This window comes from Sapajus apella, unplaced genomic scaffold, assembly GCF_009761245.1.
Source record: "Sapajus apella isolate SASKATOON/1434 unplaced genomic scaffold, GSC_monkey_1.0 scaffold112, whole genome shotgun sequence".
Taxonomy (NCBI): domain Eukaryota; kingdom Metazoa; phylum Chordata; class Mammalia; order Primates; family Cebidae; genus Sapajus; species Sapajus apella.
This window is the reverse complement of record NW_022437052.1, coordinates 2,313,257-2,325,829: the sequence shown is the minus strand read 5'-3', so window position 1 is coordinate 2,325,829 and position 12,573 is coordinate 2,313,257. Positions and strand designations below refer to the sequence as shown.

The window sequence follows — 12,573 nt, the reverse complement described above, 5'->3', positions numbered from 1 at the left end:
AAATTATGGAAGTATCTAGTAAAACCACAGAAACAATTTTTCTGTATGTGTAGAAACATGTTTTGATACACTGTCTTTTAGCTTTTTAACTTGATAATCTGGAGTTATCTTTCAGGATAATACTTATATCCCATTAATTTTAGTGGCCACAAAGTTTTTTATAGAGATGTAGTGTACTAATCTAATGATGAATCTAGAGATTGCTTCTATTATTTCCTCTTACAGCGTTGCATTGTACAAAACTGTCTATTTATGTGGACTTGTTAGAATAATTTTATAGAAGTTTCAAAACGTGTATTTGCTGGATCAGAACTATTTTTTCCCTTATACCTTGACCAACTTGCATATTAGATACATGATTATCAGGTATAAAATATAATTTATAAATGTTTTCAATACTGGTTTTGGCATTGCTCTGTAAATGGAATATATCTCGTGAGAGAGACAGAGAGTGTGTGGGGGGTGTGTGTGTGAGAGAGAGAGAGAGAGAAGAGAGAGAGAGAGAGGGAGATAGGGTCTCAACTGTCTAGGTTGGAATGCAATGGCAAGGTCATAGCTCATTGCAGCCTTGAACTCTTGGGCTTAGGCTTTGCTCCCACCTCAGCCTCCTGAGTAGCTGGGACTGAGGCACAGTCCACCTCACACAGCTAATTTTTCGTAGAGACGGTTTTACCATGTTGCCTAGGCTGATTTCAAACTCCTGGGCTTAAGCAATCTGCCTGCCTCAGCCTCCCAAAATGCTAAATGATTCGATCATTTAAGATTTCCAGATGCTTTTTCTCATTTCCTCTTGATTGTAACAAAATCCTCTACTAAAATGTAAGGCATTCATTGTAAGAGAGTTAACTTCATTTAACAGATACACTCAGAGGGGTTAAAAATTTGCTGGTACCTATGTACACGACCATTAAGTGGTTGAACAAGTCTCTAAGCTGTTTGTACCCTTTCTTTCTATTTTTTTTGGAGACAGTCTTGTTCTGTTGCCCAGGCTGGGCTGCAGTGGTGTGATCATAGCTTACTGCAGCCTTGACTTCCTGGGCTCCAGCGATCCTCCTGCCTCAGCTTCCTACATAGCTAGGACTACAGGCATGCATCACCATGCCCAGCCAGGTTTTTTAAACACGCACGCACGCACGCACGCGCGCGCGCGCGCGCGCTCTCTCTCTCTCTCTCTCTCTCTCTCTCTCTCTCTCTCTCACTTTTCTTTTTTTTTAGATGGGGTCTCACTCTGTCCCCCAGGCTGGAGTGCAGCAGTGAGGTCTCAGCTCACTGCAGCCTCTGCCTCCTGCATTACAGTGATTCTCCTGCCTCAGCCTCCTCAGTAGCTGGGACTACAGGTGCGTGCCACCATGCCTGGCTAATTTTTTTTTTTTTTTTTTTTTTTTTTTTTTTATGTATTTTTAGTAGAAACAGAGTTTTGCCATATTGGCCCAGCTGTTCTTGCACTCCTTACCTCAAGTGATCCACCCAGCTCAACCTCCCAAAGTGCTGGGATTACTGGCATGAGCCACCATGCCTGACCTGTCCTTTTTTCTTTTTGTCATATGCCAGTTTTATTCTATGGGGTTGAAAGGAATTAACCAAATGCAATAGTATTTCTTGTCACTATCATTATTCATTGATTTTTTTTTTTTTTTTTTTTTTTTTTGAGATGGAGTTTCACTCATGTTACCCAGGCTGGAGTGCAATGGCGCGATCTCGGCCCACTTGCAACCTCCGCCTCCTGGGTTCAGGCAATTCTCCTGCCTCAGCCCCCCGAGTAGCTGGGATTACAGGCACGCACCACCATGCCCAGCTAATTTTTTGTATTTTTACTAGAGACGGGGTTTCACCATGTTGATCAGGATGGTCTCGATCTCTTGACCTCGTGATCCACCCGCCTCGGCCTCCCAAAGTGCTGGGATTACAGGCTTGAGCCACTGCACCCGGCTCATTGATTTTTTTTTTTCACCATTAGAGGGCATGAATCTGTCACATTATTTATTGATTTGAAGACCTCTCTGTCTCCTCCATATATCTCTGAGGCATATGAAAAGTGGCCCTAGTTAGTAGTGAACTGATTCTTTGGCTGAGATGTATCCTTTCAATAACTTGAAAAGTAGAAAGGCAGACTTAGGGGTTCTTGTGGTCACAGATGTGTTCCCTTTTTGGGGGGTGAGACATACGGAATAACATGCATGGGCTCATTTGTAAAAAAAAAAAAAGTGCTTATCTGGAAGACAAGTGTCAAATGTTAATAGTGATTATCCATGGATTAGCGCATTTTGGTGTGTTGCTTTCCTGTTGGAATATTGTTTTAATGAAAACGGATCAAATGAGGACATTGATGGGTGAAAACTATGAGGAATTGACTTTGATATTCTTAACTGCATCAGCAGAAATTTTAAAAAAATTTCGAAACCACTTGCTGCATGAGCTAGGTGTTGAAGGGAAACAGCTCACATGTATTCTCAGATATATTAATAAAAGGACAGTAGAATAGAGCTGTTCCAGCCTTATTGCGTGTTTTCTTCCTGAGTGAAAATAGGAACTTGTGTATTGGTGGTCATCCTGACATGAAACTACAAGATCCTTCCCCACAGGATCATCCTACCCTGAAACCTGGAATCAAATCCATTCCCATTCAGCAAATGTTGATCAAGTGGCACATAGGGGATAGAGAGATGATTGCATACAAAAATGAGAAAGAAAACAGATTGCTAGGGCCAGGTGCGGTGACTCACCTGTATAATTCCAGCACTGTGGGAGGCCAAGGCAGGTAGGATTGCTTGAGTTTGTGAGTTCGAGACCAGCCTGGGCAACATAGTGTAAGATCTTATGTCTACTTAAAATAAATAAAAAGAATCAGCCAGGCATGGTGGCATGTGCCTGTAGTTCTATCTACTTTGGGAAGCTGAGGCTAGAGGATCACTTGGGCCCGGCACATTGAAGCTGCAGCGAGCTGTGATTGCATCACTGCACTCTAGCCTGGGTGACAGAAGGAGACCCCATCTCAAAAAAGTTTGCCAGTAGGCAGGATAGGTATCAAATGTGAAGAAAAAAAAAAAACTTAAGATACTTGGAGATGACAAGTAAATCATCTTCCAATTTTACAGATTTTATGGAAAGAACTCTTCTTATGTCCATGGGGGATTGGATTCAAATGGAAAGCCAGCAGATGCCGTCTATGGACAGAAAGTAAGCATGTCAAACTTTATTTAGGCTGTTAAGCAGGTAGAAAACTCAAAATTGAAGTGGATACTTACAAAATAGATTTGCTGATAAAGATCAAATTTCTCAACTTTTTAGTAAACATTGATGTGTTTTATTACTATTTGATTAATGTATTTGTTGAAATGCCTATGTGATGTCAGATTTGTCAATTTTGTATGATAATATTCTAAAGCTTTTTTATATTGGAAGATAATTGGCTTTAGCATAGGGATCATCTTTTTAAACTTTAAAGTATTAATTCAGGGCAGTTATTTAAAAAACTCAAATGTGGTCACTGGGAATAGAGTATACAAAGAAAAATCAAATATAGTCTGCATATCCTGTAATTTGAATATGCACATTATCTTTAACTGTATTGTGTTGGTAGTTTTTAAATTGGAGATTATTTAAATTTTAAGGCATTCACAATTGATTTTTTTTTTTTTTTTTTTTTTTTTTAAGGAAATCCATAGGAAAGTGATGTCTCAAAACTTCACCAACTGCCACACCAAGATTCGCCATGTTGATGCTCATGCCACGCTAAATGATGGTGTGGTAGTCCAGGTGATGGGGCTTCTTTCTAACAACAACCAGGCTTTGAGGAGATTTATGCAGACGTTTGTCCTTGCTCCTGAGGTATGTATAAGAATGATTGTTTTGTAGTGATAAAATACATGAAAAAAAACAATGAATGGTTGTATATATCTTTACAAACACTTGAAATTTCAGACTTAAAACTTGGAAGACTAATACAATAACTCCTATATGCAGCTGCCCTTACCAAGAGCAGCTGTCACCACTTCCACATGTATATAATTCTCTATAAGAATGAAGAATTCTCTTCCATTTTATAGTACAGTTATCAAATTCAGGAAATGATGCAATATAATTATCTATAATCCATATTTAAAATTTGGAAAGTATCTCAATGTCTTTTAGTGATTTTTTTTCCTTGCCCAACATGGACTCTATACTTAACACATTGCATTTATCTATCATGTCTCTATTCTCTTCTAATAGGCAACTGTTTCTTAAATCTTTTGGGTTTTTTTATGGCAATAACATTTCTGAAGTGCACAGTCACTTTTTTTGTAGGATGCTTTATGTGTGTCATTCAGTGCTTCCCATTAAAGAGGCACATTATGTCATTTAGTTGTGATATGAATTTTGATTACTTAGATTTTTTCACTGTAAAGTTAAATATCTTTTCTCTCTTTCTTTCTTTCTTTTTTTTTTTTTTGAGATGGAGTCTCACTGTATAATCCAGGTGGGAGTGCAGTGGCTCCATCTCTGTTCACTGCACCCTCCACATCCTGGGTTCAAGTGATTCTCCTGCCTCAGCCTCCCAAGTAGCTGGGACTGGCTGGGCTATTTTAGTATTTTTAGTAGAGATGGGATTTCACCGTGTTTTTCAGGGTGGTCTCTCTAACTCCTGACCTCAAGTGATCCACCTGCCTTGGCCTCCCAAAGTGCTAGGATTACAAGGATGAGCACTTCACCTGGCATCTTATGTTTTCTCTTTTTGATTTGTAAATAAAGGATGGGCGATTCTGTACCTTTTAATTTTTTTTGAACATTACGGCACAAGATGTTCCAGGTTCATCTTGCATTGTTCCTGCCCCAACCCCTATTCTTGAATCAGTTGTTCTTTCAAGGAGGCTTGGTTCTTTTTAGTTATGCTTAGGAAAGGACAAGTTTATGTTGAATGATTGCATTTGTGTTTTCTTCTGGATTGGTCCAGACTGAACAAAGTTAGGAAGCCTGTTTGCTTAAGCGTATATGTAGAAATGGCACAGTAAGAGCTTGTTGAATAAATCATTGTTTGCTCTAGCATTAATCTTAAATTTTCTTTTTAAGATAGCAAACCTAAAGTGCTTAAAATCTTTTAACCTTTGAATATAAGATAACTTTTTGTCTATTTGCAAAATTATGTGAAGCCATTGTAGTCATGATTTTTAGAGGAAGACTTAGATTAAATGTAAAGATGTGGTAGACTTGTAAATATGCAAAGAATCACATGTGTATGATTGTCAGTTATAGGTTTATTGTAGTTTTTTCTTTTAAAGGAAGTATCTAACTTCTTAGTCTAATATGCTATTATATAGACTGTCTCAGTTAATACACAAAATATTAAGGTATATGTTGATATCCTTTTTTTTTTCTTTTTGAGATAAGGGTCTCCCTGAGTTGCCTAGGCTGGAGTGCTATGGCAGGATCATGACTCACTGCAGCCTTGACTGCCTGGTCTCAAATGATAATCCCACCTCAGCCTCCCAAGTAGCTGGGACCACAAGTGCAGGCCACCATTCCTGGCTGATTTTTGTTTTTGTAGAGACTACAGAAAACTCACTATAAGTTGCCCAGGCTAGTCTCAAACTCCTGGGCTTAAGCAGTTCTCCTGCCTCAGACTCCCAAGTTGTTGGGATTTCAGAAGTGACGCATGGTGCCTGCTGATACCTCTCTTTTTACAGATGAGTAACAGCCTTAGAAACTGAATAACTCATAAATGACATAATTGGATCTGTACTCAGGTGTATCTAGTGTGAGCAAGATTTTTCAGGCTACACTACTCTTGCGTGTTTGTATCAGTATTTTTGGATATACTCTTGGGGAATTTTAAATATCTGCTGAAGTTGGGAATATGATCGCCTCTTTTTTTTTTTTTTTCAGGCAAGGTCTCGCTCTGTTGCCCAGGCTGGAGTGCAGAGGCGCAGTCTTGGCTCACTGCAACCTCCACCTCCTGGGTACAAGTGATCCTCCTGCTTCAGCTTGCCCAGTAGCTGATAGTACAGGCATATGCCACTATGCCTGGCTCATTTTTGTATTTTTAGTAGAGATGGGGTTTCACCATATTGGCCAGGCTGGTCTCAAACTTCTGACTTTAGGTGATCTGCCCTCCTTGGCCTCCCAAAGTCCTGGGATTACAGGCATGAGCCACTGCGCCTGTCCGGAATATGATTGCCTTTTAATGATTTGAGATGTGGGTTGTGGCATCTTACATACTTAGATTTTGTCAGTTTTGGGATGTTTATCTTGTGAGGTAAAGTATTTTGAGCAAACAAAATATATGTGAGTGTAGTCTTTTTACCATCTGTTGTAGACCAGGCATTTTCAGTTTTGGCACTGTTGACATTTTGGATCAAGAATTCTTTGTTACGGTAGCCTGTCCTGTGCATTGTAGGTTATTGAGTGCATCCCTGACCTTATTAGTTGTCAGTAGCATCCCCTGTAGTGAATATTGAAATGTTGGGAGGGCATGCTGACTTACACCCATAATTCAGAATTTTCAGAGGCTGAAACAGGAGGGCCACTTGAGCCCAGGAATTAAAGACCAACTAGGGCAATATAACAAGATCCTGTCTCAACTCAAAAAAAAAAAAAAAAAAAAAAAAAAAAGAAGAAGAAGAAATAGCCTTGCATGGTGGTGTGCCCCTATAGTCCTAGCTATTTAGGGGCGGCAGGATTGCTTGAGCCTGGGATGTCAAGGCTGCAGTGAGCTGTGATGTGCCATTGCATTCCTGCCTGGGTAACAGCAAGACCCTGTCTCAAAAGCCCCGTAGCAACAAAAACTGAAATGTCTCCAGATATTGCCAGATGTCTCCTGGAGGTAAAGTTGTTCCAATCACCAATGATATAGAGTGATTGCACTTTTTAAAAGTCTGTGGAGTAAATGAAAACTTTCTATTGGCATTGCAGGGGTCTGTTGCAAATAAATTCTATGTTCACAATGATATCTTCCGATACCAGGATGAGGTCTTTGGTGGGTTTGTCACTGAGCCTCAGGAGGGTAAGTAGTGAAATACTTTAAGTTACTTGTCTAAATTTTTTTAAATGATATCAAATTGCCCTTAAGAGACTATGGGTTTCTTCACTGTTTTCATTATACTCTGTTTTTCGTTAATAACTGGTAATTATCATGGCACATGAAGAGCCCGAGGTTTTACCCTACTTGAAGCTGCTAACAGGTTAGCTTACATCATGGATGCTAGTAGAAGACATAAGACTCTTAGTTCAGGCCGGGCGCGGTGGCTCAAGCCTGTAATCCCAGCACTGTGGGAGGCCGAGGCGGGTGGATCACGAGGTCAAGAGATCGAGACCATCCTGGTCAACATGGCGAAACCCCGTCTCTACTAAAACTACAAAAAAATTAGCTGGGCATGGTGGTGCGTGCCTGTAATCCCAGCGACTCAGGAGGCTGGGGCAGGAGAATTGCCTGAACCCGGGAGGCGGAGGTTGCGGTGAGCCAAGATCGCGCCATTGCACTCCAGCCTGGGTAACAAGAGCGAAACTCCGTCTCAAAAAAAAAAAAAAAAAAAAGACTCTTAGTTCAGAAGGAGGTAGGTTACCTCGCAGCAGCAGCATTTTTGCCACATTTACCAACAGGATGTCATGAAGATGGCTGGATGATACTTCTACTGCAGTGGGTTGTGTTAAAGGCATGGGACATTGAGTTTAGGGAACACAAATTTTTTATAACATGCAGTAAACATACCTACTCTTTGTTCTGGAGGGAGGCACTCTTTCAAAGCTGTTTGCTATACAAATGTTCTTGAAAGACAGTCTGGAAGAAAGGGTAGGTATAGAAGATGTGTAGACACAGAGACTTGTGGAAAATTTTCTCCAAGATAATAAAATTTGAGCATGTTTTGTGTGACTGAGAATGTATTTATGTGTGTGTGTGTATATATATGTATATATACACATAAATACATATATACATAAATATAAATAAAATGTTTATATTTTAATATATATTAATATGTATAATATTTAATATTATAAATATAATGTATATTTGTAATATAGTCTTACAGATGTGCAGTCATTTGCTTAGCTAGTAAAGTGGTAGAGCCTGCATTAGGCTCCATGCTCTTAAAAACCAAGACACTACAGTAGTCTTAAAATCTGACCTTAAAAGCCTTAATTCTGCCCTTAAAGTCAATGCTGTGATTTTACCAAATTGCCCTACTTTGTTTACTTATATATGTTTCTCTTCATTGTTGTTTTGTGAGCATTGTGAAAGTGAATGTGTATGTGAATTCAGTAAGTACAAATTACTTTAAATATCTTTTCCTCACTTAGAGTCTGAAGAAGAAGTTGAGGAACCTGAAGAAAGACAGCAGACACCTGAGGTGGTACCTGATGATTCTGGAACTTTCTATGATCAGGCAGTTGTCAGGTAAAAAAATTTTGTTCACATGTCCAGGGCTGCATAAGAACTTGCATTATCTAGTCTTTCCATTTGTTGGAGGGCATTTACATATTCTGAGAACTACCTCAAAATAACTTCTCAGAAGAATGGTTTTACTTCTGGTAATTTTGATGAAACAGAAATACATAACTTGTTTATTAGTAGATTGTACTGTGAGGACAATCTATTGCTTAGTTTAAATAGTGTCAGTTGCTATTTGCTTAATTTAAATAGTATCAGTTGCTGTTGTTTTTTCTTGGTGTTAAGTGAAAACTTGAATATTGTTTATCAAAAGGTGAATATATTGAGATGTTAAATGCTTTGAGGGAATAAAAAGTGGACAGAGACCTATTTAATTAGAGATTGGGCATAAATTTATCTAAATACCAATATGTGAGTTAAGTAGCAATAAAGAATTTTATTACCTTAGTAAGTGCCTCATTGTACCTTTGGGTTTATTCTCCCCTGTGTTTGGAACAGAAATATGTTTGATAGCACTAGAAATCCATATTTACTTGTTACCATGTGATGCACTGAATGTTAATCAGTGCCTGAAGGGTGTTTTCAAGTGTTTCTTAAGGTGTGATGAGCTAATCAGGCTATTCAACTTTGGTTGCTGGTTCAAAATGAAGATTCATGGTCCCACTGCAAACCTACTGAAATAGAATTTCAGGAGGAAAAACATTTGCAGTTTTGTTTTTGTTCTTTTGAGACAGAGTCTTGCTCTATTACCCAAGCTGGAGTGCAGTGGCACTGACTGCAACCTCTGCCTCCTGGGTTCAAGCAATACCCCTGCCTCAGCCTCCTGAGTAGCTGCAACTATAGGCGCTTGCCACCACTCCTGGCTAAGTTTTGTATTTTTTTCCACCTGATTTTGGTTAAAAAAAATTTTTGTATTTTTGTAGAGATGGGGTTTTGCCATGTTGGCCAGTCTGGTCTGGAACTCCTAACCTCGGGTGATCTGCCCACCTTGTCCGCCCAAAGTGCTGGGATTACAGGTGTGTGCACAGCCACCTCTGCAGTTTTAACAGCATTCCTGGTTGATTTATGTGGAATTTTAAGAATTGTATTCTGAATCATAGCTAATATCTTTTCTCCCCCTAATTCCTTAATGTGCTTAAGAGTTTTTTTGTGTTTGTGTTTTAAAAGCCAAATATAAAATTTGCCATCTTAACCTTTTTTTTTTCATTTTAACTGTTTTTAAATATAAAGTGCAGTAGTGTTAACTGTTACATACATGTTGTACAACAGAGCCCTAGGACTTTTCACCATACAGACAGACTAAACCCATTGAACGGCAACTTCCTTTTCCCCTCTCCCCAGCCTGTTTTGAGAGTTTTTGTGATGGTGTATGCTAAATGAATTGTAACGGTTGTGGGATTCCAACCATAAAGTGATTTGGTTCATTTTGATCTCTTGATTCATTTGCTTATCAGAATCTATCAAACAAATGGATTCCAGTTATTGAGTGGTATTTTTTAAATTACTTTTTAAAAATTCAGACATACAATTTTTAGATTTTTTTTTTTTGGACAGAAGGAGCTAATTTTATGTTCTGGTTTCTGGTTAACAAATGATGGGAAGTTTTTTGCAAAATAAATGGTGGCAGGTGGCAGAATGATATTTCTCAAATTTTTCTCTTAAAGTAATGACATGGAAGAACATTTAGAGGAGCCCGTTGCTGAACCAGAGCCTGACCCTGAACCAGAACCAGAACAAGAACCTGTATCTGAAATCCAAGAGGAAAAGCCTGAGCCCGTATTAGAAGAAACTGCTCCTGAGGATGCTCAGAAGAGTTCTTCTCCAGCACCTGCAGACATAGCTCAGACAGTACAGGAAGATTTGAGGGTATGAAACATGTCTTCATTTTTGTTCTATTTCTAGTTATTAAAAAAAAAAAAACAACTGTTCTTCTGTATTACTGTTTGGTTGACTTTTGTAGATACATTTTCATATTGGTGGTTCATTTCAGGGAAATTTCTTAGATATTGAGCCATGCCTTTGATAAGAGAGAGGTAAGATGTGTATTAACTTTATTTCATCAAAAGAAACTACTCCTTCCCCATAGCTAACTTCAATACCTGTTAGACCAGAAATTATAAGTGCCACTGTATAACCACATCAGTGATCCCTCATCTTTTTAATATTTTAATCTTTTATGCCATAAATTATTACATGCTTGTTAAAACAAGTGCCATAACAATCTTTTTTAGAAAAATAACATGGCAGAATATACTTTTCCTATGAAGTTTTATTGAAGATAACTTTATAGTAGAAGTAGAAATGAACTGCTGAAGTAAAACTTCTTTTCTAGTTGGCATAGCTGATTTCAGAAGTTTTCAGTTTGTCCTCCTGAATCTCATCAGGGTGATATGTTAAAACTCAAGAAACCTTTACATTTGATGCTCTGGGAAGTAATATAATTTTTAGTGCTGTATTTATAGGTTCAGGCTTATAGCATTTGTTCGTTCAACAGTTCACATTTCTGCTGTGTGTTTGGCATTGTTCAAGGTATAGGTATTTTATTTGTAAAACAGAGTTCTTGCTCTCTGGCAGCTAATAAATGAGTAGGAAAAGCAATGTGGAAATGACGTTAGCTTACAAGTAGAAAACACTAGCTGGGCATGGTGGTGCCTGTGTGGTGTCAGCTACTTGAGGGGCTGAGGTAGGAAGATCGCTTAGCCTGGGAAGTCAAGGCTACAGTGAGCTGTGATTATGCCACTGCACTTTAGCCTGAGTGATAGAGTAAGACCTTGTCACAAAAACAAAACAATAAAAAGTAAATGGAAAAGTAGGTTGGCTGGACTAGATGACCACTTAGGTGGCTGTTATAGTAACCCTAGTGAGAGAGAATGATGGCTTGAACTTCAGTTGTGGCAGTGGAAATGGAAAAGAGATAATTAGGTAGAATAACAGGTTCTGAAGATTTTTAATTGTGTTAGAAAGGTGTTTGTGATGGTTCTGCAGTTGATATAATTGAGTCAGTGTTTGTACCATGGATTGGATTGAATCGTACTAGGAAGAGCTGAGCTGATTTTGGAGGAGAGGGAATTTTATTTGATTGACAGATTTGAAGGAAAACAGTTTTCCATGGGCCCGGCATTGTGGCTCACACATGTAATCCCAGCACTTTGGGAGGCTGAGGCAGGAGGATTGCTTGAGTTCAGGAGTTCAAGACCAGCCTGGTTAATATAGTGAGACTTCGTCTCTACTAAAAAGAAGAAATAGCTGGACATGTTGGTACATGCCTGTAGTTTCAGCTGCTTGGGAAACAAGTGAGAGGATTACTTTAGCCCAGGAGATGGAGGCTATGGTGAGGTGTGTACATGTCACTGCATTCCAGCCTGGACAACAGATCAAGATCCTGTCTCAAAAAAAAAAAAAAAAGTAAATAGTTTCTTGACCCTAAGCCTCTCAGATTTGCCTGGTACTTGATCATCAGTCCCAAGGAATTTCACTACTAAATTTTGAATAGTTGAAAGAGAGGAATCTTAATATGTATATAAACTCCATCCTGCATATGAGAATGTGATACCATTTGTTATGTACAGGAAATCAAGAGTTGGTGGCTTTTATATTGTTTTGTTACATGGTATAATTATGTAATGCTGGTAATTGTTCCCTTAGACATTTTCTTGGGCATCTGTGACCAGTAAGAACCTTCCACCCAGTGGAGCTGTTCCAGTTACTGGGATACCACCTCATGTTGTTAAAGTACCAGCTTCACAGGTAAGGTTCTAATAAAACTTGTCCATTAGGCAAATTTACTTACATTTTCGTAATGTGATTCAACAGAGGCTTAGAGAGTGTGGAAACTGGCCAGGTGCAATGTGGCTCATGCCTGTAATCCCAATACTTTAGGAAGCCAAGGTGGGCTGATCACTTGAGCCTAGGAGTTTGAACCCATTCTGGGCAATATAGTGAGATTCTGTCTCTAAAATAAAATCAGCTGGGCCATGTGGCATGCATCTGTAGTCCCAGGTACTTGGGAAGTTGAGGTAGGAGGATTGCTTGAGCCCAAGAGATTGCTTGAGCCACTGCACTGCCTCCTGGGCAACAGCGTGAGACTTTGGCCGTCACACACACAAAAACATTAATGTATAGGGCAGAAGAGAAGGGTATAAGATGGTTTTTAATGATTTTTCTTGTGAGAGAAGTGTCCATTTTCTAGTTTAAACCTTGTTAACTAA

The 12,573-nt window shown here is 38.9% G+C and overlaps 1 protein-coding gene across 3 annotated transcripts in view; it reads left to right on the top strand.

Annotated features, from left to right (window-relative positions):
* Positions 1-12,573, top strand: part of G3BP1 (G3BP stress granule assembly factor 1) — a 38,420-nt gene that overhangs the window by 14,578 nt on the left and 11,269 nt on the right. For all 3 annotated transcript variants that reach the window (XM_032259819.1, XM_032259820.1, XM_032259821.1), the window contains exons 3-8: positions 3,096-3,177; positions 3,655-3,828; positions 6,889-6,979; positions 8,275-8,371; positions 10,030-10,231; positions 12,011-12,112. In XM_032259819.1, coding sequence (XP_032115710.1) covers positions 3,096-3,177; positions 3,655-3,828; positions 6,889-6,979; positions 8,275-8,371; positions 10,030-10,231; positions 12,011-12,112 — 748 coding nt within the window. The remainder of the gene's footprint in view (positions 1-3,095; positions 3,178-3,654; positions 3,829-6,888; positions 6,980-8,274; positions 8,372-10,029; positions 10,232-12,010; positions 12,113-12,573) is intronic.